This window comes from Lepeophtheirus salmonis, chromosome 6, assembly GCF_016086655.4.
Source record: "Lepeophtheirus salmonis chromosome 6, UVic_Lsal_1.4, whole genome shotgun sequence".
Classification (NCBI taxonomy): domain Eukaryota; kingdom Metazoa; phylum Arthropoda; class Copepoda; order Siphonostomatoida; family Caligidae; genus Lepeophtheirus; species Lepeophtheirus salmonis.
Genome location: NC_052136.2, coordinates 5,360,381 through 5,386,706, shown reverse-complemented (window position 1 = coordinate 5,386,706; position 26,326 = coordinate 5,360,381). Strand labels below are relative to the sequence as shown.

The following is a 26,326-nucleotide window of genomic DNA, read 5'->3' as shown; positions in this document are numbered from 1 at the left end:
ATTACATGACGATTCCCAACAACTTTTAAGACAGAGTCTTGCAGTAAGGAGTAATTGGTTTACTGTTACTAACTGATTTGAATTTTTTTCTGTTTCTTTTTGGGGTAAAGGTTACGACATACAATAAAAGGGACGACGTGGTAATTGTAGCAATATCTTATCGAAGGGTAGTTCTTTTAAACGTTTTAATTTTCTCTGGCCTCATCTCATCCCTTTACATACCATTATTAAACGGGTACACCCACTAATAAAGAATAAGTCCGGTGGAAATGTTTCTAAACTACGTCAATTGCTCATTGTGCAACCTATCTTTTTTTAATCAGGAAGAAAAACTTTGTGGAATTTCGTGCATTTGGTTCAATTTCAATAGTAGAACAGACATCCTATTTTTGGCTAAAGTGCACTACTCGGTTGGTCAAAAATTCAGAAAACGTGTCAAGTAAGATGGTGAGTCTGAAGTCCTACTTTGTATAGGAAAATAAAGAAAAAAATGGAGTACCATCACGGTCAATCTATAATCGCGATCACTGACAGGATCAACGTAGCGTCTATTTCAATTGTTCATCGTATCATCAATGAAGACCTACGGTACCACAGCTATGCAGGTTACAGAGTAAAGCTTCTAACCCCATCAAACAGGAAGAAAAGGGTCACCCAAACAAAGGCTTTGATCTAGTTAAGAGTAAGGCTGTAGATGAAACATATTGTCAGGTTCTTCTCAGATGAGAAAAATTGATATCAAACAGCATAACACGAAGAACAATGGATGGTTGGCAAACAGTCTTTATAACATCCCCAGGATCATGGAAGCCAAGTACCCACAGCAGGCTATGGTTCTTGACGTTGTTAACAACAACAGTCATATTTTACCACCCCTCATCTTAAAGCAGGGCCAAAGGTCAGAACCAATTTCTACATCAGTGTTCTGCGCACCAAAGTCTTTCCTTGGATCTGTGCCATCATGACCTTGAACCCTGAAGCAAGATTAATTATCCTATCACAACAGCAAACAAAAACTCGACTTTCTTAATTTTACAAATTTTATGTACGTCTTGCCAATTTCTTTGCCCTCCAACTCGCCCAAGTGGAACCCTTCAGACTATAATGTATGAGGAAATTTTGGACGGGTTTCCAATGAAGGTCCCCAGAGTACCACAAAATCTCTGAGAGCGGAGATAAGTAGGACATCCTAGACTTTACCCGGTGAGACGTTCAAGAAGACAATGGAACGTTTTCGAGGATGTTGTGAACGAGTGGTTAGAGTTAACGGCGATTTTATTGATTGAATGTCAAATTCATGTTAAAATGTTGACTTTTGTAAAATTATTTAAAAAATCGGCTAAGAAATAAATTCATAGTAAACTTTTTTTTTTCAGCTTGCAAACGGTTAGATAAACAACTCTTTAGTTAGAAAATACCATTTTGTACATTTATATTTACATAAAAACTTGTGCAGGAAATGACTATTTGGCAAACTAGTAAATGATTAACCTTCAAAATGTAGTATTAACAAATTTAATACGATACTTTACTAAATCAGTATTGAAACGGGTGCATACAGCGCTATTACGTCATAAAATACTGGTCTGGAGCCTTCTTCCTCCATAAAAAAATATCTTTATATATAAAAAAGTAATCACATCCCTTTGTAATAATAAGTATATAATGAATAATAAAAAAAACAATGAAGAACAAGAAACCCCGATATTTATTGCAAATCAATATTATTTCACCAGATATGCCTGTTTGAAATGAATGAAATATATACATGTACACATAATGATATTACAATATTTGAGTACACCTAGAAATATTCAAATACTCTTATTCATATCACTCATGATGAAAATTGTAAGGTTCTATCTAAGTGATTCTCAAACTTTTTAAATTGTGTACCATTTGATGAAATGTCAACATTTACAAGATACCACCTTTTTTAAATTTGTTTAAGTATGAACATTTTTTCATTTCATATTAAAAAAACTTTTTTAGATGGCCTTTTTTATTAAAAAAACTCCATTTTTTTAAAGGATCCTCTTTTATAAAGGACTTATGTATTTGTTAAACTTTATATAAATATAACCACTCCCTGTTCTCTATTCAATATATGTAAATGATACAAAAATCACAATATCTTATAAGAGTTAAACACTTCAAGAGCAACGTAATACCATTTATGCGTTGTAAAATAATAGAAATTGAGCTAATTTTTATGTTTATAAATGCCTTTGAATCATAAAAATTTTCAATGATGAATATATATTATTGCTAAAATCAACTATTTGAATTTATTGAGTTGATTAATATCTAAGTTATCCAAAAAAAAATTAAATATTGAGATTTCTGAGCATGGTTTCTGTATCGTTTCTTACTAATTGTCTTACGCAACGATGAAAATGAAAATAAAAAGATAAAAGAAAAGTACGAAGATGTCTTAATATATATAAACAATATATAAAAAAATAATTGATGTTTGATAATAATTTATAAATAACCTACACTCTACAGTCTAAAAAGTTTAATATTTTTTTCGTCACTTATTATTGTTTTTTTTTAATAAATACATAAAAAAGTATTCGATTTGCTTATTAATTATTATACCATCATATGTAACAAATACTACAACCAAAAAAATTTTAATATTGCTCAAATATTCATTTTAATTTAGTAAAGAATTTCATTCTCAAATATTTAAAAAGAAGATGTAAAAATGTATTTTTGTAATCAAATTATGGGACAATGAAGAAAAAGTATGTTATTTATTTTTATTTATGTATGTGTGGCGATATTTTTGTCACAATCAGTATGTAATAATAGACTCATACTTGGTAGTGTACAAAATTTAAATTGGAAATACTTCAGTACTACTTTTTAAGACATACATTATTTTATATATTTATAGAGTTTTGATTATGTATTTGATTTTGTACTTGGCAAAAACCTCAGTCTCTTAATGACGTTCGAAGGACTTGAAGAGCTTTTTCTGAGTTTTCTGGAATAGGGGACCGAAAATAGAGGGGTTTTCTCGAGTTATTTCGAAAAGATGTACTTCCTTCAATACTTCGACTATCCGTCAGTGATTCCGCTCCATCAATATATTTAGACCTTCTACTGGCATAAATGCAGAGCACACAGACCAAAAGTATACAAAATTGCAGAAAAATGATGGAGGATGACACGCCAATAACAACTGTCCATGTTGTACAAACGACATCCTTCTCTGAGTAGTCCCCTTGAACAAACACCCCTGGTGTTCCCACGTCTATGCGTGGGTGTTTAAAGCTAGCCACAGCTATTCCAGTGTCCACGAAAATTTGTTTTTTGAGAGGCTCCTCCTCAATTATGACTTCCTGTTTTAAAATTTCATCAAAAACAAGTCTTTTATTTGATCTATTGGAGCGCCTAATCCCATCAAATGAATGAAAGGATCCGTAATCCTCTGAACGTTTCTTTCTTCGTCGCCCAAAACTTTGTCCTCCATTAATACAATCAACCTATGTTTATTGTAAAATAAAATGATTACTTTATATTTTTTATTTTCATGCGTTTGTGTTACTGGATTGCATTTCTCATCACAAAATTGAACGTTCACTTGAAAGTTGACAATGCTCGTATCTGAGAACTTGAATGCTTCAAAACGCCCCAATAGATGCCCAGTTCCATTTTCTTTAGTTAGGCCTGAGAAAACAGAGTCTATTGGGCATCCAACATCGTCAATAAGTAATATTTCTTCATCATCGATTCCGGATCTAGCTCTCAAGTTACGAGCAAATATGTCCAATAAAGAAGTACCTTGTAACTCAATCCTTAAAAAGAGAGGCTCTCCTAATTTTGTACCCGTCACGTCTTGACCTAGTGAATCGACTATACGGAGCTCTACTGAAGGTACAGGAGCTGTAGAGTTGAGAATAGAAGAAGATATATCTGAAAATGTATCCGGAAATTCAGTGTTGAATGACCTAAATAAATATTATTTTTAAATGTACCAATTTTGAAAATAAAATTCATGTTATATCTTACTCAGACAAAACTTCATAGTTGTCTGTGACAACTTTGTCTCCAGATTTGAAAAAACAATAGATGGTTATCGCTTGATCACCTTTCTTTTGTATGACTGGATGCTCTTGAATTACAATGGTCGTATAGAATGCTTCATCATTGCTTTTTCTCAATTTACAATTTTCTCCAGCATAAGGAATTGTTAAGGAGGTATTTCTATCTCCAGAACCATCGACAAAACAGTTCTTTGAGTCAAAAAGTGCAAATATTTTCCCAAAAAAACCTCTTCTTTTATTAAGAGTGACCTCCATGGCATCAGATGTGCAATTTAATCTTACTAGAAACAAAGTAAACATTTAAAATTTCAGCAATAAATATATTTTTAATATCAAACTGACCGTCTAAACATGGAGCTTTTTGATAATAGTTTTTGCCTACTTGATTCACTAAGTTCCCTTCTCTTGCAGAAAAGGTGTCGTCTCCACTTAATGAACATTCCAATGTAGTTGGTTGGAATGTAAAGGATCTACAGTTAAATACTGTCATATTGTCACATCTCTCTTGACACTGTAAATGTCATTATTATTGACGAGTGTAAACTCGAAATTTTGTTTCGTAGATACTCACATTTTCTCTGGAATTTGACTTAAATGTAAGATCTGCATATTTCAAGTCCATGTCTTTACTTTCTTGATAGTTACATCCACTTTCTACATTAAATTTTGGTGCACATTGATTTTCCAAATATTCTACATCCATTACTGAAGCTCTTATCATGTTAAAAGTCACATTAATTAGTTTTTTTAAAAATAAAATTCATCAATACACTCACCTGTAAGCTGAAGGTTGAGACCTTCTTGTCTCTCTAGATAATTGACATGTTTTTCTTTCATAATTAAACATGGCTGATCTGCATGGCAAGTCTGTTGCCTCCAAACATTCTTTTTGACAGTCTTTTAGAGTCAAAGTAGCATCCAGAGTAACATCCTCCAACCCAATCAACTCAAATCCAGGAAACCTTTCAAATAACCATGCCTTTTCACATCCAATACCTTGAAGACAAGTCTTTTCAAAATAGCTAAATCGATCATTAACAGAGGTAAGAGACTCTTTATTTCCTTTTGATTCGAAAGAATAACAGCTATTGGTGTCATAGTCCAAATTAAAGCCAGAACAATTTGCTGAGGAACGACATCTTGGTATTAAAATATTTGAAATTTTTAACAGTATATATCGAGGAAGACTTTTTATTTGTATTAAAGATACTTACATATTATTGCACTTTGCTGTTATTGGTTCCTTCTCATTCTCAAATAATAAAGTCTTAGGTACACCATCCAGGATTGTGTTAGTTAATTTGTCGAAAGTTAGTATGCCAACGCAGTCTTGTCCTAAAATAAGGAATAAAAAACATTTAGGACTCGACTATTTTGTCCATGGGGTTCATACTTTATTCTAACAATTATATAATTGTATTATGGGTTTATATCTTATCAACAGATATATATGTACATACATTTAAAACATAAATTTTTTTTGTCATTATAATGTAGGATACCTCGATACAAATAAGTACGATTATAGTAACTTGAATGATGTTCACAAATCAAGGAGTTATTAAAATAAGACTCGTTAAAAAAAATTAATTCAACATTTAGTTTTTCTCCAAATATATTTGTTTTCCCATGTTTAAAAGATATATTTTTTCCCCCACATAAATCTATATCAATGAATAATAATACCATTAATATAACCTATAGATTATATTGGAAAAAGATGAATAAATATTGTCTTAAGTTTGTTATATATTTGAGTGTGAAAAAAGGAGACCAACTTTCCTTTTTAGAAAGCAAAACAAAATAAATTTCAGGGTAAGTTAGGTGCTTTTGATTCGGGTTGTAGGAATGATTTATAGGGGAAAAAATAATAAAATATAAGAAACTAATTTGGTTGTAATCTTCAAAGCCGTTTTCCAGATGGTGATGGACTATTTCAACAGGATTTGAAACCGTGTCATACATAAAAAAAATACAAAAACTATTTGTAAAATCTGTCATTAATATTGTTGAGTGAGCAGGTAATTCCCCTTACTTAAATCTTATTGAAAGTCTATGAACAGTGCTATGGAAAGCTTATTTTAGAAAATCTGATTGTTTGAAAATGGAGAAGCTTAATGCTCCTATAAATCATGTATGTTACGATGCTGATGATTCCAATAAAATGACCCCTAACATGATTTGTTCAATATGATCGAAATCGATTTAAAATGGTCATGACTGTAAAGTGATTGTAAAGGGTGGACATATTGATTACTAACTTATAAAAAATTTGAAGCACAAATTGATTTTTAAACAATGAAATATATTTTCTGAAAAACTGTCTCCGTTTTCCCTAGCTCAAACTAATATGCACAAGATTGTACAATTTATTTTGCGATTTTTTTATAATTAACACTAGAACAGTGAAATGCTCAAAATGACCGTTATTTCTTATAGGGGTTTATATCTTACCAATGCTTTCACACAGTCACTATTTTTTATTTGCTATTGAGAAGAAATATAGCAATTTACCTAAAACAGAGAACCAATTCAAATTGAAATGGAGTAGTTGGAGCCTAAAAGACTCTTAATCCAATTGTATCACCATACAATCTATTAATTTGATATTAAAGGTGTATAAGATATGTCAAACCGATTTTAATCTTATAAAAAATATATAATTGATGACATTAATGTAAAAATATTGATCCTCTAAAACTAACTTTACTTCTCAAATACAGTTTCTACCCAATATCTCGACAAAAAGTTGACAAAAATAACAATTTCTTTTATAACAATCTGACTTATACTATACAATTGTAATGTATATTTTTTGGTTCTCTTTTTTTAATATACGAGAAATTTCATCTGCTCAGTTTTTTTGCTACTTTTTAAAATGATAATAATGAATACAGTTTCGTAAAAACAGCCTTGGTCTAATTTTAAGTAACTAGGTTTTTGCACTGTTGGCTCTGTAGTGATTATAGATATAAATAGATTAGATGAATACCAAATAAATAAGAAGAAGAAGGCTTACATACAATAAAGGAAGATAAAAAAAGAACAATTTGAGCCGCATGTCTATAATACCGAGGTGGTTTAATCGTTCTGATTGATTAGTTGATGCAATTAGGGATTTGGAAGGATATATTTATACCAAGAATTTGATTATCTTCGTTTACCCATAACTCCTACGATTTCATATATTTTAATTTGGATGTCTTAGTTACACGCTTTCTCCTTTAATCTTAATGCTCAAGGATAACGTCTCTTAGGACACCGTACTCAAATCTCATTTGATGGATCTCATCTCCTTTATTGGAGAGATTGTTCATTATACGGATGTCTTTAACATATAGCTCTTCGGCAATGACTCTTACTTCATGGATCATCGTGCATAGACTCAAGAATACATGAGTTGCTCCTGATTGTGTCTGAAACCATAATATACTCCGTTAAAGAAGTAATAACTGTGTCATAAAGCGACGGAATATTGAAATGAAGGACCCTGTGATGAATTGTGAGAAAGTTATCATTCTCCAATGAATAAACGATCAAATCATATATTTCTATCGCCATGATATCCATTCAATTTATAAGGCTTTGTTTGTACTGCATGGTCTATACAAATGATTAAGGATCCAGAAATGGACAATTCAAGCCTCACTTCTGAATCTTTTATTACTTTTGAATATCTTCCTTCATTGAAAAAGGTATAGGACAATCATAGATTCTCAAAGATAATCTCTATTCTTAATATTTTTATTTACCAAGCAGGTTTATTCTGATATTTTATCCATATATATAATAGTTATTGGGAACTGTTACGTGAGTACGTGAAATAATATATATGTATATATAAGTGACTTTTTAGCTCCAATATATTTCAATTGGAAATATAAATGCCTTTACAATTTGAAAATTTAAATCTTCTCACATATAAATTATTAATCGACTATATTTAATTGTTTCCCATAATAGTTTTTTTTGAGTGTATTATAAGTTATTTAAAGAAAAAAATAGAAATAAAGTGTAACAAAATAATTTGATTGTTGTAGTATGTATTTATGGGAGATTATTATTTTGGACTTTGAACTGTTATGGTGTTATCGTGTTTGTATTTTGTAGTGTTATCAAAAGAAAGGAGGGTGTGAGGACCTTCTTATTCTATGTTTTTAAGATATTATTGATAATGAAAAGTTTTTCATATGTGTCCTGATAACTCATTCTTGAGTGTATGTTTAATATCTTAGAACTGCATGTCGACTTTGTGTAAGAAATAACAACGAGTGTGTGTAGCTAAAGATTAGCGTGTCATACTAAAAAAAAAAATCAAAAATTCAAGACAAAAAATATTATGGTTATACGTTGTGTGCTAAAGATTTGATGGTAAAAAGGTTTATATATCTTAATACCAAAGGGAAATACTAAAAATATTGCTTAAAAAGAAGTCCTTTAGTAATTATAGTCTAAATTATTTTTAGAGTTTTATATAAATATGAAATAATAATTGTATTTGAAACAAGAATTATTTTTTAAGTACCAACTTCCATAATTATTTATAGAAATAAGATAATTTAAATTTACCATTTGACCATAGAATGAAATTGAGTAAAAAACACTATTGAAAGATCTTGTGCTATAGTTTAACAAATAACTCTCTCTAGTATCCAATACGTATAACAGATAAATAGTATTAAATAAATGATTTTTCAATTTAAGACACGTAAAGGAAAAAAGCTCATCATAATAAAATAATACAAAACCGTTTTATCTTTTTTTTTTAGCATAAGAAGTCCTATTTTTTTTTTTTGTAATATAAAAATTTATCACAAATATATATTAAATGATGTGTATATTAATAATGTTCTAGATTTGCAAATATGACGTATTTATGAATCATGTATACACGTCTCAAAAAATTTGCAATATACTTTTTTTTTGTTGTAAAGACGTTATTCGAGGGAAAATTTATATGGGAAAAAATTTGATTTCATTCTTTTGCAATACAGATTATGTGGGTTTACAAACAAACATTGTTCCTCATATATCCAGGCTGATTGTACATTCAATGCCATGCCACGCAATAGACACACTAAGCTTTGTAGTTGTAATTTAAAATTAGTATTTCTTCATAGTTTGTCAATACATTTTATACATAGGGGTTAATATGCATGCTATAATAATATATTGGAATTTGGCTTTGGCCTGGAAATCCTAGACTAACTTGAGATTGTTATAGTTTTATTGAATTCTATCTAAATTTGGCATGGACCAGTTTCATAGAACAGTTTGGTCAAAAAATTGGTCTTTATCTGGTCTATCTACACCATTTAAAAAATAAATAAAATGAGTGAAAAACAACTATTTGCGACCTTTACTTCTATTATGTCAATTTGTATGCTTAGTTCATTTTCTGTTATAATTTAAAAGGGTCCAAATAATCTTATTATATACATATATTCTTTTGTATACCAATAGTTTCATTTTTCATTATATAATCAATATTATTTTTCATTATTTATTAATGATTATGTATCAACAAGTCTCTACGAAATGGATAAAAAAACTGACTGCACCAAAATTGATAGTACAATTAATGTACCATTACGATAGAATTTGCAGATTGGTTCGACTAATGAACGAATAAACATTCAATATCACTTGTATTTGTCTTTCTCTCAACAATCCCAAGTAGATCACCTCAACTACCCATGGGTCAAGCTTTATTTTTGGATATTAAAAAGGGGTTCATTTATGCTCAGGAAAGCGGCTAAGTAGAAATTTAACATACCATGGGCCTAGCATTTTATTTGCATAACCCGTGTACTAGGGTGTATTATAACATATTAGAAGGGATCCTTGCTGCTTTGAAACGTGGCGGTGGTAGAATTTAAACTTCCTTTGGCGCTAGAATTTTACCAGAAACAATCTGGGGGCCATGTTGTATTTTTGGATATTAAAAAGGGTCTATGATGCTGATGGACGCCGCTGTGTGATTCTTTTCTATCGTTCAATAGTTTGATTGCCCTAATTTAATATAATTGGAATGACATTGGACACGATAATATAGTCTTACAATGAAAATGTACATAGTGATTTAACCAACCAAATCTATTAGCCCAACAATTTTGTCTGCAACATATTTAACACAATTATTTTACGGAACACTGCTAATGAAGTCCAAAGCCTAATGATTTCAAGGCACAGCTTCATTAAATATGTGCGCGGGACCTTCCACTCCCATTTGGAGGCTATTAGTGCCACCAAGAGCGACTAAGTTCAGAAATAATGGTTCTTTATATAAATAGATCTATTCTTAATGTATACCATGTCCAATTTTATTTGACTTCATTCAAATTAAAATGAAGTGCAACATACAAGGTGGTTCCCGTCTCATTCACTGCCAGTATATAGGGAAACAGGAATTTACTCACCTTTTAGCCATCCAATGAATGTAGTCAGAAGTATGATGATAATTCCTGGTTTATTCATATTTACCTAAAAAATAAATAATATCAATCAATTGCAATTAAGTATATTTATGTATATAAATAACTTTGAGTTATGTGAATACTAAAATGATTATAATTATTTATTAATATTTAAACTTTATTTATCAAAATTTATCATTAATTTGAAGGATCACAACGTTTTCATATTAACGTAGAAATTTGTTACTTATGTGTTTTTAATTTAGTACTCATGCATATTATTAGACTACGTTCAGAACGTTCATATGTTAAACTCTAATTAAACTTTGTTAACAGTTTATTATACAGATCTTTAAAAGGACACAAGGGCTCATTGAAAAAATAAATAATAGTGGGTAGGAACTCACTCTCACTAATTTTTAATAAGCTAAAGTTTAAATTGGATTTATTCCTATATTGGAGAAGTAAGGGATTAGTTCAAATAATTTACATTAGGTAGTGTTTACACTTAAATATTAACTGGTAGATCAAGTTTTGCGAGGAAATCGTTATTTAGAGGTTATTACAATATTTATATTCTAAAGCCACTTATTCTTTATTTATGGGTTATTACGGGCTTTGCAGAGACTAAATGGACCCTTTTTTTTACTTCTTGGAGGGAAAGAGTTAGTTAGTTTCGCCATTTAACGCAGAATATTCTTGTTTCTGAAAATGTATTACAATTTTTTTTTAAGATAAAAGAATGGAAATTCATCATAAAACCGTAACATAATATATTTAAAAAATATCCTTTGCCTTTTTTATTTATGTCTTAGCAATTCATTTTTGACTAGGACATCTATTCAAGGGAAGAACAGATCTAACTTTTTGGGTTTATTAAAGGGACGTGCTTATAAAAAAATTAAAATTTTTTTTGTACCGGTTTATATTTTATATAATTTTACATTTAATATAGTTAGATTATTTCTGATATTATTGAAAAATTGATATGATTATTGATAAAAAAATATCAATGAGTTTCAATTTCATGTAAGATCAATAAAATCTGAGAATTAGTGATATAAATCAAGAAAGGTTTATCATAGGATATTATTTAGTGATGCGAAACTGTTCAATTATTTTTTCTGCATCTGTTCTCATGCGAAATTAACTCATTTAGAGCAGAAATTACTCATCTTTCAATTATAAATATGTCTATAAAAAACAGTGTTTCTTATTTTTTTTTTAAATTACATATTCTTTCAGATACTCTCTTTTTTTTAAATATAGGTCATTATTGAAAATATTTTTGTAGCTCTTTCCAGAGTTACTTTACCTCCTTGTACGAGATTAAGAGTAGTTAGTTTTAAAATTCCGGGATAATGCAATAATTTCTATGTAAATACAATTTTGTAATGTTGCAAATTTTACAGGTTCATTTTTGTGTGGATTACTGATTTTTTTTTCTTAATCAAAAATTGGTTCAAACCTATAATAAGAGGTAAACATGCTAATAAATTTTGAATTGCAAATTCTAGGAAAACAGATTATAGATTCATTATTGACTCTTCAAATACTACTAGAATATGATATGTAGCTTAAAAGTTTTTTGTTACCTAGAGTAATAATTGTTTTTACTTTAAAAAATTAATCCTTTTATTGGGAAAGAAAACTTTTTAATGTTTTAAAGATAATGAAAAAGTTTTACCATTGATAACAAACTACAAAAAATATTTTAATATAAACATCCGTACTAAAAAAATCATTAAAAATTGTCAATAGCACTTTAATTTCTTGGTTTTTTTTTTCAAAATATAAAAAGACGAATAATATATGTTCATAAATTCTAGTGGAGACTTGGGTTTTTATGAAGATATGGGCTACATTTGAAGTATATCTATATCTACTCATCATGTTCAGTAGCCATGGTTTTGCAATAAGATATTAATTATGTCTTAAATCATATATTAATATGAAAAATAGCATTTTCCTGCCAAAACTTGCTTTGTTCAAAAGGCTTGATAGATCTCAATTTTGAAGATATGAGTCCAATTTTCTTCATGTGAATATATTAAAATTTTAAAGGTAAGATACATTTTTGTGAAACCTAACAGATAATAATTTCCTTCGATTTAGGACAAATATATATTCACAAGATTCACAGACATAAATCCCCATATAATGAAATTTTTAAAAACGTATGTATTCATATTTCTTTTATTTATTGGCTGATAATTAAAATTCAAAATTGAGTAAAAGCTTTAGCACAAACTGGGTAATTATTATTTTTATTAGTAAAATTTAGTCAACAAAAATGAATTTCTTCATGAGTCAAATTACAATTTCTGAAATTTAATATGGCGGTAAACTGAGAGCAAAAATCTGTTCTTTGAGAGCCATGGGGGAAAAAATGTTTATAATTATATGTACACGATACTATTTTTTTTTATTAAAAAGTAATCTGAGATGGTGCTATAATTCCACAATTACCAACTTTAAATGATGAAAGTAAAACTACTGTTGTTTATAATTAAAATTATATGTATATAGTACAAGGAGTGGGTGCCCGTGTTACAAGGAACAAGAGGGGAATAGAAACAAAGAATGAAGGTAGAAGAAAAAGGAGAGAAATAGAGGGAAAAGAAGAGGAAAGAAACAGAGAAAAGTTGAGAGAGAAACGAAGAAAGAGATTCTTTATAATCCCTCTTCACATTTGGTTAAATTTAACTACCGTGATATGTTTAATATATGTAGACAAAATTCATATTAAGCATGTCTCAGAAACACATTGTTCGTAAGATGAACTTGATTTTGTGAATGTAAATAAGGGGGTAACTTCCCAATGAGAAATTCACCAAGAAACATAAAAATAAATGTTACTATAAATTACTACACATATTGATTCGGCAATTGTTTCAATAAATTATTAGCCTGCGAAAATCAAAATTGAATAATATGATGGAAATAACTACTCAAAAATAATTAAGTTGTCAGCTACAGTAAAATATGTTTGTGCATATTGAATGTATATATTTGGTGATTACTTTCATAAGTAATTTAATTTAAGTGAAATTAAACAACATTGTTTTCATACCCTATCCTGATTATTATTTTTTTTTTTGTAAAAATATGATTTATGCAACACACTTGCTTCTTTTTTGATAAAAGCATAGTGCTTATTGCATTATTGTAATTGACCTTTAATGATGAAATTGATGTATAAAATAAGCAAAATAAGATGAACATACAAAAATGCACACTAAATCTCCGAATACTTTTTGAATTTGGTTTTAATTCACAAATTATGATTCATTATTTAATTTATTCAACATTGCTGAACCTCATCTCTATAAAAATTACAGTTAATCTCTCTAGCATAAATAATATTTTATCAGACAGACACTCAAGTATAAAATTCAGGCCCATTCTAAATATAATGCTCATATTTTCTCAGTATAACAATACGAATTTTTTTATAGCAAACATTTATGAGATACAAAGTATAAAAACTACTTTTTTCCACGGAATTTAAAAACTGAGTTACCTTATTACTTTTTTTCAATAAATTCCAAATAATAAATTATTTGCTAATTTAAAATTCGTTTCCGTACAAAACATCATTGAATGAAAAAATGAATAGATATTGAATTTTAAATGTTAACAAAGTTTTGAATGAATTACGCTTTTTTACATTTATTAAAGATCTGTTGTAAATATTGATAAAAATAGTCATATAAGCACCTATAAAAAAATACAGGTATAACTTTATGTTCAAGAAGCTCTATGATAATGCCATTAAAAATGAGTGATTTAGAGTATATCATTTTTTTACCGTAATTCATTAGTTTCATTGGTTAAGATACATTTACAAAGATAAATAACATACTTTTGTAATAGGCTCCTAAAAAGTAAGAAGAAATTAAATCTGTAATTTTTGTAATAATGTGCTTTTTTTAGGAAATTATTCGTGGATATGTTATACACTTTTGTATTGGTGAATATAATTAATTTCTTAGTTTAAAATTCATTTTTTTAGATCTATATATAATAATTTAATACATCCAATATTAGAAAGCTTAAATCTCCAAAGACTTTTAGGTAAATATAAGAAAAATATCAAGTAAAATTGGGAGAATTCAGGGCATGTTAAAAAAACACATGAAATCAACATGGTAACCCTGACAATTTGAAGAATGTTTTGAAGTAGACGTTTCATTAGATCAGATACACGCACCTGTGACTGGAGAAGGGGGAAAAAGGAAATATAGATGGATATATGTCATATTTCTCCCGTGGGCTGAGGTCTTATCTTTTGTAAATAAGGAACCTTTAGGTAGATTATAACAAGACTACTTTTGTTTTGAGTTTGTGTGGGAATTTGGAGGGATCAACCTGATCAAGGTGTCTTCAGCCCTCTAGGGTTATTCTCTAAGATATTTCTAGAAACAGCTCTCTTAACTCTTCTGCCTATGTTTAAAGTTACCAATGCGATAATACCTGAATTTTAATCCTACTATCAGGTAACCCAATGTGTGTAACATCGTTGTTAAGTTGTATAACCATTCATCTAGAAGTTGTGGGACTTAAGATCAGAACTAAAAATAATAATGTTAGAACTATGATAATTAAAATTATATCAATTCTGTTGAAACTGCAATCCAATGTTTATAAAAAAGTATGTTCACTAACGTAAGGTTAAATGTTCTAAATGGACTTTGAACAAGAATTTTGTCTCTTAAAAGTACATCAAAGCAAGGAATACTGTTTATATCGAACTTGCCCTATTTTATTAACTTCCTTTTTTGCTGTTTTTTTTATCTTACTAGCAGAAGAGTATGCACTAAATGAAAGGGAAAATTAAGTAATTCCATAATTAATGTCTAAATGAATTAAAAGAGCTTTATTTTTTACTTATTACTCTATTAATATAGATCAACCAAAAAATAGATTGTATTTTTTAAGGGATGCATTACAAGATTGTTTAAAATAAAATATATTTGTATTTATTAATAATTGTAATCTGACATATATATTCAAAAACTTTTTTAGACAAATTCAAAAACCCAAATTTGATGTTTTTTTTTAGTTTTTGTGACTATTTTCAAATTGACATTGACTTTGTGCTCAAGTAAATTTAACTTTATTTCAATAAAATTGCTACATATTACACGGTAAAAAAAAAAAAAAAATTACCGTTATATAGTTTAAAAGTTTGTTGAGGGCCAGCTCCACCCTAATGTACTTATTTATATTTGTACATTAATAGTTATTTGTGATACTAGCAACAACGGATATTGGTAGTTCTGCATGAAATAATTGTACAAATATGAAATTGTAACCTTGAATTATTATGTTTATAGTTGATTACAAATAATAATTGAATTTATTTATGATTATTTCATTACCACAAAATCAAAAATATCATTACAGCTGCGTAGAGGGCCTGCAAATAATAAGTGAGCAACATTTCTTAAGTTGAAGAAAAAAATAATAAAGATCTAAGACTCTATATTTAATTATCTGGATAATATTTTCACATTTTCAACCCCATTCCCCTCTTGATCTTAATTATATTGACCTTTTATCTAATAAAAAAAAATTATAACACTTAGGTACGGTCGATTAAATGAACTTGAACCACCCTCACATATTTCACACTCACAACTTTATATGTAGATGTTTCAAGCTGATATTTCTTAAGCATTTAGATAATGCTAATAATGGGAAATCAATTACAAAGTAAGTATACCCTGTATAATATATAGACCCACACTACTTTTTGAATTTCCTCTATTTTGAAATCATGAGAGATTATTTTACAGTCTTCATCTATTGAAAAATAAACCTGAGCGACGCCATTTTGGAGACAAATGTCTATATTTTTGTTAAATAAAGTGGACGACATTCTAAAGCAATTTTAAAAAAGTAAGAAAGTTCTGACAAAGACGGAAGATTTATCTTGGCTTTTCTTCCTATGGTCTACAAATAAACAAACTTTTCTTATTAGATCAATTTCAAAAAACTTTATCCTCAAAATATTCTGAATAACTTTTTTCAAATTTACAACAATATAGAGTGTTTTTAAAGTTGTATTTTTGTAATAAAAGTTCTCCCTTCAATTAATAATTATTTTTACACTCTCTGGATTTACTTTTCTTGGGACTATGAGCCTCTGAATAAAAATTACACTTTAAACAAAGATTACTAGAGTTCCAAACTGGACATATACATTTTAAAACTAGTTTTAGAATCTTTTAACATTAAGCTTTAAAATATGTTGACATCCTTCGCCTCAATCTTTAACACCAATTGCTTAAAAAGTGTTCAGCCTTAAAAATAGAAAAACAACAAAAACTTAATGGTCTTTGTCTATAGGCCTTGACACTTATAGAAAAAAAATTAGGTCCCATTTGGAATAAGAAATGAAAACATAGTAACTTGAGTTTATTTTGTTTTTGGTATATTTATGTTACTGAACAGTATAGTAGAGAAAAAAGATAAAACTTTATATTAATTTATTATAGAGCGAGAAATTATTTGTTCCATCTACCAAACTTTATTATTATTAATAACTATTGGTATTATCACGACTATCTATGACTATGATCTAACTCTATGGCAAGAGAAGAAAGAAGCCAAATATTGTAATATTATGGTTACATTATACATTATTGCATTACAATCCATATTCTAAAAAAAGCTGTTGTATATATTTACTTCGATACTTAATTATACAGTTCAACAAAATAAAAATCTTTTAAAATTTATATTCAGCTCTAGTTTTTCTTGTCAAGCTAATTTAGAATCTGTAATTAATTTTTTCCTATCAAATTTGGTTAATTGTATTTTAATTTCACATATGTGCTTACACTCTATATGCGATCATTCAATCCTGAGATAATATAATTGAAAGGTTAAAATCCTGCAATATTTTAAGAATTTTGTTTGAAAAGGAATACCACCTCAATTTTACACAAGAATTACTTTTTTACAGTGTGAATAATTAGGCTTTCATTTGATAGAGAATTTATTTATAAGAAGTCTAGTTCATTAACAATATTTGATTTCAATTTTATTGAGGGAATAATTAATAAAATACTAATTTATTAAAACTTCATTATTTGCTAATTTTTTATTTCTTTTTTATATAATCAAATTTATTATCTCAAAGATTTAACAATTTTAGTAATTCTTCTAGAGAAATTTATCCTTGAAAAAATAAAAATTGCAGTTGAACTATCCCTTATAGAACCAATAACTCTTTTATAAATGAAAATCGGATTCTTTACGCCTTTGAGAAGTTTCTTTGGATGGATCAAAATAGCTCAGTGAAAACCGCATTCGGGAAAAGTTATTTTATTAAACTCTATGATTATTAGTTCGATTCAGGGTCGCTCAACAGAAGGAAATATACAGTATCTATATGAACTTTAAAAAAAAATCATAGGTATAACACTATATATAATGTTTACTTACACTTCATAAGTCCAACTTCATCTAACCAAGTCTATCACAACCACTATAACAACCCCAATGCAAATATATGAAATCCAAATAAAATTTGTAGAAAAATAAATCAACTTTTATATGGATCAATTATTGGTTTTTGATTGAAGCCAATAAAAGAGTAACAATACTCAAAAAATTCTAACTAAACACTCTAAAAAGACAGAGACAATACCAAAAAAACTAATTAGGGACTCATATTTATTCTTGTGTTATTCAAGATGTTTGAAAAATGTTTAAGGTAATTGTTGCTCTAAATGACTTGAAATATAGTTACTTCAATTATTTCCCCCCCCCCCAATTCCTTATCATAAAACTATAAGTTTATTTACATGATCCAAAAAAAGAACAAAGTTCTTTATGTTGTTTCAATTACAGAGATCTTATATTTTCTAAAATATTGTACATACTACGATTGACAATGGTCATTTTTAAACCAAAAATGTTACTTCTTTATTTTTTAAAGTGTACTATCCAAATAATGAGTTGATGGATGGATGATTTTGCGTATAAGGGTTTCTTGATGCTCTCTAGAAGATAATATCGTAATGGAGTAAAAAAACAATCCAAAGATGAGACCTTCTAGTGTATATGAAATAAAAAAACTACGTATATAAGTTGATGCCCGAGTCATTTTATGCTTGAATGATTTGATAATAAAAAGTATTTGTTTGTGTATATACAATGCATACATTTGAGCATATTTAATGAATACTGCATTCCTAATAGAACAAAGTAACATCTCAATGAGTATGTTACAAATGCACGCCCTATAAATTTTGTTTCTTTGGGCTTTATATGATATCTTGACTCTGTTATTTACTCAAAAAATAAAAAATATTATGTACAGTTATATACGAGTTCTTACTACTAAGTATCTAAATAAAAATTAAGATTCAACGCATCAAAAATGATATAAATATTAAAAACGATATTCCTTCTACCAGTTTTTATTGAGTATGTCTCCTTTGAATGGTTATGACTAAGAATTTTTGTGACTAACAATATTTAATTTTCGCTTTACCTATATGTTGAAATGTTTGATTTTCACTTGACTTTTACGAACGTTTTTTATACAAAAAACAAAAAATTATCAAGCATACTTTAAGAGAGGGGATTCTCAAAATGTTAAACAACCATTTTATTTTAATTCTACTAAAAAAGTAACACTTTTTGTATCAAAGCACAAAGTTACAAGAGGTTTCACTTCATGGACCGACGTTTTTTTTCACTACTTTTTGGGATGCACAAAATACTATGTTCTTTCTCTTCAACTGTTTTCCTCAATCAATTTTTCCTGTTTTAAAGCAGCTGCCATTTATTAATTCATAAAGGGTTTGCTTACTTTAAGATACGTTAGTATGTCAAAACTTCACATATTTACCTTATGTAAGTTTTTCTGTTTCTTTTGGATGTATAGGTAGCGATTGGGCAAAAAAGCTCATCTTTATCTAGCTATACAAGTTGTACTGATATCAAACATTTTAAACTTCATATGCCGTAATTTTATCAATGCTAACAATTTGGAAACACACATGACCTCATCGATAATTTACGGACTAGACCGAATATTAAATGGGACGGATGAAGATTGAATTTATCATTGTGACTGATGGAAACCAAATTTTTCTATGTGGATTGGGAGCTTCTCTGAAGAACCGAACAAGTTTGTTTCTAGAAAATTTATAATAGTGTGTGATCCGTCATTTTTTTCTAGATTGAAACATATCACACCATGTTATTGATTTTATAATTGACTTATATGTTATATGTTTTCCTAAATATTTATGTAAGTACCTACCTATAGGTAATTTATGCAATGATATCAAGTCTAACCGCATTAACCGAAGAAAAATAAAAAAAAATATTTACAAAATAAGTCAATGATCGTCACGGGTCCATGATTTTTAATTATTCATAAAGAATGTTTTCTTAGACTATTCTTTTACAGGTTGACTATCCGTTGTTTTCATATTAAAGTAAACACGACTTTGCACACTACGGTATGATTAAATTATTTGTACAACACAAATTTAGTAATTGTAAAAAAGATATTTTTTTGTTGATATGTATACTGATGACTGAGAAATATTTGTTACATTGATATATACAGAGTGTTAAGATCAAATCGGCACCATTTTCGAAAATATTTAAATTGTCATTTAAGCAACATGATTCGGCAGATTTATTTGAGAATATGTTTGAATTGTACATATGAATGTTAGAAAGGAGCTAATTTGAGGTATCTACCTCCAGCATCTACCACGGGTTGTATCCAATTCTGGAAGAAGGGACATGTATTGGAGAGGGATATCTTAGGCATGTTGGTTATTGTCTACTTGATGGAGGCAATCAGAGAGTCCTTGATGGCATGAGATGTTCGATTTGTTTTGGATTCTACATAGGCCAGACAGAATAATACATAGGATTAAGATCTGGACTGCTCGTGGAAGGGACATATTTGATTCCTAATGAGGTAACATCTGTGTACACTCAGCAAACTGTCTGGGATAATCAATCTCCAAAATAGCCTTACGAATCTTCTGCACGGTCTGGATTAGGGCACCAGTCATATTTGAGAGTGCTTAATTTGAAATCTCTATGTTATTGTCGGCAAAAATCATCGTAACGCCGCAACGCCGTTCCTCCTGTTACCCAGAACTTTACTAAAACACATTGTTTCTGACAGCAAAAAAAAAAAGAAAAGACGCCATACCAAGGCTGCATTATATTCAATTCGCCGGTGTATTCACGCCCATTTGATCTTAACACACTGTATCTAAGCTTATAAAATGAGGTGTGAGCAGGACCTAGGGCAAAGATAACAATAGTACATGGTTCCTTCTTTCTCTTTTTAAATATCTGAATTTAATTTGTAATTACTTTGTAATAGAAAATAACAAATAACTATCTAAACCTTGTTATCTTAGACAAAAAAGGAAGGTCTTTTTTATGTTTATTATATTTCAAACGACCTTTTTTTAGAAAGATTTAATTATTAATTTATGAAAAATCTACTCTTAGTGGGGCCTTCATTGTCGTAATTTAGAGTAACCCCAAGGAAAAAGACCACAAATCCCCCTTAAAACTAGTCAATAAAGTGTAAGATAATAAAAACGTATCAATTTTATAGTATTAATAAATATTTATCACTCTTAAAATATTTTTAACCTTTATCAAACTTTTCATATATTGAACAAAAATGACAAAGTAATGAAAATCAGTCAAAACTATTTTTACGGAAATATCAACTTGATGACGAAATAAAAAATAAAATCTTACTCAAGGCTACTATGAACTTTTTTGAAGCAGATATTTGTTACTTTAACAAATTTTTGAATGAATAAAAACATTCAATTTGCATGTTTTGTCACGTGCAAATATTTTAATTTTATTTTTGAAGATTTTGTTAAAAAAAAAAAAATTATTTTAGTCTTTAAGGGATTTTTCTACAATAATTATTGACAAAGTCCAAAAAGAAACGAAGAGTAAGTTTTGATTTCGGATTACAACATGGGATAAAATACGAATCTAAGAGTATTATAATGAGTATATTAGTGTCATTCTAGTTATTTTGTTCTTTATAATTATTTTTGAAATATTATTTGAACTTTAAATTGATAATGAAGAAAAAATCTTAAAGTATGTTGTGTGTCAACACAAAATCAAACTCGTTATTTTAGAAATTCTCAATTTGTTTTTAATTTCATAAATTTAATGCTTCAATAGTCATTTTTTATTCAATGATGAGTTTTTTAACTAAATTTTGTAGGATAAATTAAAATACCTAGGTCTTTTAATCTTTATTTATTTATATAAGACTTTATTGGTAACCAATATAACTTTTTTAAATAGAATATATATTATTATGATAATTTAATCGAGATTAATAACTTTTGCAACTTAATGTAAGTAAAAGTGTCGTTAGCCTTTTAAGGATTTATCAAATCAATTAATCAATAATTGTAATTATCTTTGTTTTACAAGTGAAGTTAAGTGTATTCGTTTAAGTAACTTGGTTTTACCTAAGGAGTTCAGTAAATTTGTAAAGTTCATATTTATATATATTAAAAAAATGGGGCCTAGTATTGCCAAGAAAACAATATTATCGTACACATTCCTGCACCAAATAATGTATAAGTATTTCTGTACTCTTTAGAACAATTAGGTTACTTCAACAATGAATACTTTTTTATGATTCAGTTAAACTGCAAATATTGGTTCTAATATCAAAACAGTATAATATTGTTTTAAATCTGTCTATCTCCCTGTTCCACAGAAGTACCGGGATACCGAACAACATTTTTTTGGATAAAAATTTTATGAATATAAAATTAATTAATTATAGTTTTCCTTGAAAATGATCCAATGACGAAAAATTTATCCCCAATTTTTTTTTTGTTAAACTGATTTTTTTTTATTAACATACTATTTTATAGTATGAATTCATAGGTATATAATGGTAAAAATGTATTCCATTCGTTCACTGATACTTATAGTATCATATGTAACAATTACTAGGTGTTAAATTGTATTTAAAGTCGGTATGCTAGCTTACGTGAGCATGTGAAGAAAAGTAACAGAGGCTTAATAACATAAACAAATTTCCTATACACCTATATAAGAACCTACTAATAGCCTGCAATTCTTATAATATACATTATTTAGTTTTATTAAATACTATAACACTCTTACCACACCAAAATAATTTTTAATACCAACGGACAAATTTACACTGTTAATATGATACAACAATCAATCAAACACACTTCCATGTCTTGATTACGAATGAAAGAACACCTCATTTAAATTCCATTGATAGGAAAACATATGTACGTACATAGATACGTAAAAATATTTATGTATTATTAAGCTATGACCATAATACCATATATAAACGCTCTTCCGCACGCTTTGGTTGCAACATACTACGTGCTATATCATCATAAAATCAATATGTTTGAAATATATATAGAACAATTTTTGATTAACAAAATGCAGGTTTTGCCATAGCATTAATGTATGTAGGTAGGATTTATTGATCTTTAACATTTATTGAACAGAGTTCAACGGCACACAATGTGAAATGCTTGTAATTAAATGCATACAAGTATGATTTGATCCATCTTTTGGTACAGGCAAATGAAGGTATGATGGGGAGATCAGGAAATCCCTTTTTTATTGAACATAAAAAAGCAAATAAATGACATTACAATTCCGAGTATTGGAAAACTTCGAACTATTGAAAAAAACAACTATTTTGAGAGCATTAGGAGGTTCAACTGTCGTAGGCATAAACTATATTATTGAAGGAAAATAATTACCTACACTTACTCCTAAATAGAGATTAGTTATCATTAATTTTTTTCTTAAAGGAAAAATGTATAAACCAAAGATATCTTAGTAACTAGGAATGGGAATCACCACAAAACCTCGTATGGTAAAAATACTTTATGACTATGAGAGGGAAGAATTTGAATACTATAGTTCTGGCTTATTGGCGATTAAGATTGATATTTTCGACAGAACATTAGGATATATGAATCTGCATTAATTCATATAATTTCATTTGAATATCCTAGGAGCACGTTTCAATCCCTGATGTTCAGGGATATCGTCCCTTTGGAGGAAGCTTATTATCTCACTCTTTAGCTCTCATCTATCTTTTAATGGAAGGAGTATTCATTGTAGAAATACATTTTAACATAAATTGACTTCTGATATCGTAAAATAAATCAGTCGTTTCAGATTTTTTATGGAATGTTCCTATACTCCTATGAAAACTGTGAAGTAATGAATTCATTATGCAGCAAAAATAATCAAATTAAAAATACAGTAAGGAGCAAAAGGATTTTTCATCCTTAATCCACAAAAAGTTTGTTACCCTGTATTTTCGTAATTCGCTTTGATTGTCAAAACTCTCACAGACAAAATAAACATGTTCAAAGTGGTGTGAAGAAACTCTTGAATACTGAAAAGGTTTTTGCCTCAGAATAACTCATAGACAGGGATTTTTTTCGTCCATGAGTGGTATAGAGATATTCGCAGATTCAGTTTCATAAACAGAATATCATTTAGGAGAACAATATAGGTTTGGCATAATAAGAAACTACCTCAACCAAGATCATGTGAAGAATAAATCCAAAAACTTTCACTCTTCTTAAAGAAAATTGAAAAATCAACAGAAATTATTTTTACAGAGATTTTTAAATATTTTATACAATTTTTATTTATATTTGTAGGAACTCTGTTAGAGAGAGAAATATAATTGTAATAATAAAGTTAGCTTTTATTGCTATCTAAACAACGTATATCATTTGAATTGTTATTTTTTGCTATCAGTCAATGTAATTCACTAATTAGGGATAAATTTGAGATCTTGTTACGTAGAATAAAAAGAAATCATTTGCAAGAAGTGTTTCAAATTTCTTGGAATTATTATTTTTTTATATTATTAAATTTCACATAAAACATAACAACTCCACATCTTTCAAAGTCTATTTATTTATTCCCCCAAAAAAAAAAAAAACCTAACTATAAATACTTATATATCACCTTCTAATGAAAAGTTATGAGAATTAGAAGGACAAAAATCATTATGATTTTCTTAATTGAATATATATGATAAATTTATCATTAATATAATTATGCCACTTAAATAAAATACTTTATATTACCCCATAAAAACAATTTTTGTAATGTGTTTGAGAAAAATCCTGCCTTATTGTTCATTAAAACAATAAAAAGTTGTTCCAAATTCTCTTGAGCACTCTAAAAACCTTAAAAGGAGATATCTTGTACCCTTGTTTTAATCATACTTAAGATGTATAACATTTAGTTTTTTTTTTTTGTACAAACAATAATTTGGAAATGAATTAATTTTCTAGAACTTAATTTCTTATTTATAAATTTACGCTTTTTGAAGAATAAAAATACAATCCTCTGAGATAAACAGGAATTCGTATCATATATTTCAATTACAAGATCCTCTAAGGATCTTGTAAGTAATTATCCTGTCAAGATTAACAATAGGCTTTTAAGCAACTGCCGTTGCATGTATATTACATACTAAAAAATGTGATTTTCTTATCTTCAGTCCAAAAACTGTCACATAATCAATTTACATTGCTTTTAAGCTATCAAACATTTTTGGAAGAAGGGAGGGTACAAAAAGTTTTTTTGTCCATTTTGGAAGTCAAAAAAAGGATGTGCCTAATTTTTCTTCTTCTGTTTTTCATATATAAGTGAAGGGGCAAATGTTGCCTTGTTCACAACAACTTATAGTTGTTAATTTTTAAGTTATATATAAAAAAAACCACTTTTAAAGTCCTACTCAAAACCTAGCAAGGAAATTCAAAGAATTACTTCAATATCGATCTTTAATTCTACTCCAAGTCCAACAAGAACTAACACTTATAATTCCCGAAAAAATCATTAATGCTATTCTCCCTGATTCATAAGCCTATTCACACGAAGTTACTACATATTTAGATGTTATCTCCTCAAGAATGAAATAAATATGATAAAAGCTTTGTAAAATATAAAACACTGTTCAGGTTGCTAGATAAAAAAAAAATCAACGTACGAGTAAATACTCAGAATTGAAGAAATTGTTCAACTGATTCAACTTTCAACCCAGTAAAGTACTGAATATTGATCGTCATTTATATCTTAGAGACAAGATATTAAGCAGACTTCATCTCATTAGTCAATTGAGTCATTTGGATATTTATTGATGGCGTTAAATACATAGTTGCAATGCAAATTGTTCAGAGATTGATATTCCTGAAATATAATACATATCTCCATATGAAGTTATTCAATTTTCTTTCTTAACCAAATAATCAATATGTATATGTTGTGTAGGATTTCAATTCTTCTACATGTTTTAGCTTGTATATGCAGATTGTAGAATAAACAATTTCTACGTAGCATTATACTTTATTTACGTGATTTTAATTGCAACAATTAATTGAAGTAACCATTACATTTTTAAGAATTCAAATTACTATTTAGTATTTATTTACGAGTATTATTACTATGGGTATTGCTGCGTTGGTCATATTTTATTAGGCCCAGTCCAGTGACAGGACCGGTCCTTAAGCCTCTCAGTACTAAAACTGGTTTAAACAGGAAGAAATAAAGTTGATTGACGTCATCAAGGACCGAACTTATAAGTTTTACGACTGATATGTAGGACTGAACTGGAACTGACTCAAACTGAACTAGATGGGACTCCTGTCTTCAGTCCTAAATTTGGACTGACACAACACTATCGGCATTTCAGCTTTTATGTCAATTTTTAATTTTTATAAATAACTGTTAAAAATGACACCATAAATTAATTAATTATCGATCACTGAATGAATT

General features: G+C 28.4%; 1 protein-coding gene across 1 annotated transcript; it reads right to left on the bottom strand.

Moving 5' to 3' along the window:
- Positions 1 to 2,744: 2,744 nt before the first annotated feature.
- On the bottom strand, positions 2,745 to 22,750 carry LOC121120571 (uncharacterized). The gene is made up of 9 exons (XM_040715443.2): positions 22,652 to 22,750; positions 10,475 to 10,538; positions 5,270 to 5,390; positions 4,832 to 5,194; positions 4,627 to 4,768; positions 4,398 to 4,566; positions 4,021 to 4,336; positions 3,557 to 3,959; positions 2,745 to 3,494 (listed from the first exon to the last, which is right to left on the bottom strand). The coding sequence occupies exons 2-9, from the start codon at positions 10,530 to 10,532 to the stop codon at positions 2,943 to 2,945; spliced, it is 2,124 nt and encodes a 707-aa protein (XP_040571377.1). The 5' UTR covers positions 10,533 to 10,538; positions 22,652 to 22,750; the 3' UTR covers positions 2,745 to 2,942.
- Between the last annotated feature and the right edge of the window lie 3,576 nt (positions 22,751 to 26,326).

What these genes read in the sequence shown, in the direction of transcription:
- LOC121120571 (XM_040715443.2), bottom strand. Translation starts at nt 10,532, where the DNA reads ATGAATAAACCAGGAATTATCATCATACTTCTGACTACATTCATTGGA. An exon ending in TCTCAACCTTCAGCTTACAG is followed by an intron (nt 4,769 to 4,831) that starts GTGAGTGTATTG and finishes TAACATGATAAG; the next exon opens with AGCTTCAGTAATGGATGTAG. An exon ending in AACTATGAAGTTTTGTCTGA is followed by an intron (nt 3,960 to 4,020) that starts GTAAGATATAAC and finishes ATATTTATTTAG; the next exon opens with GTCATTCAACACTGAATTTC.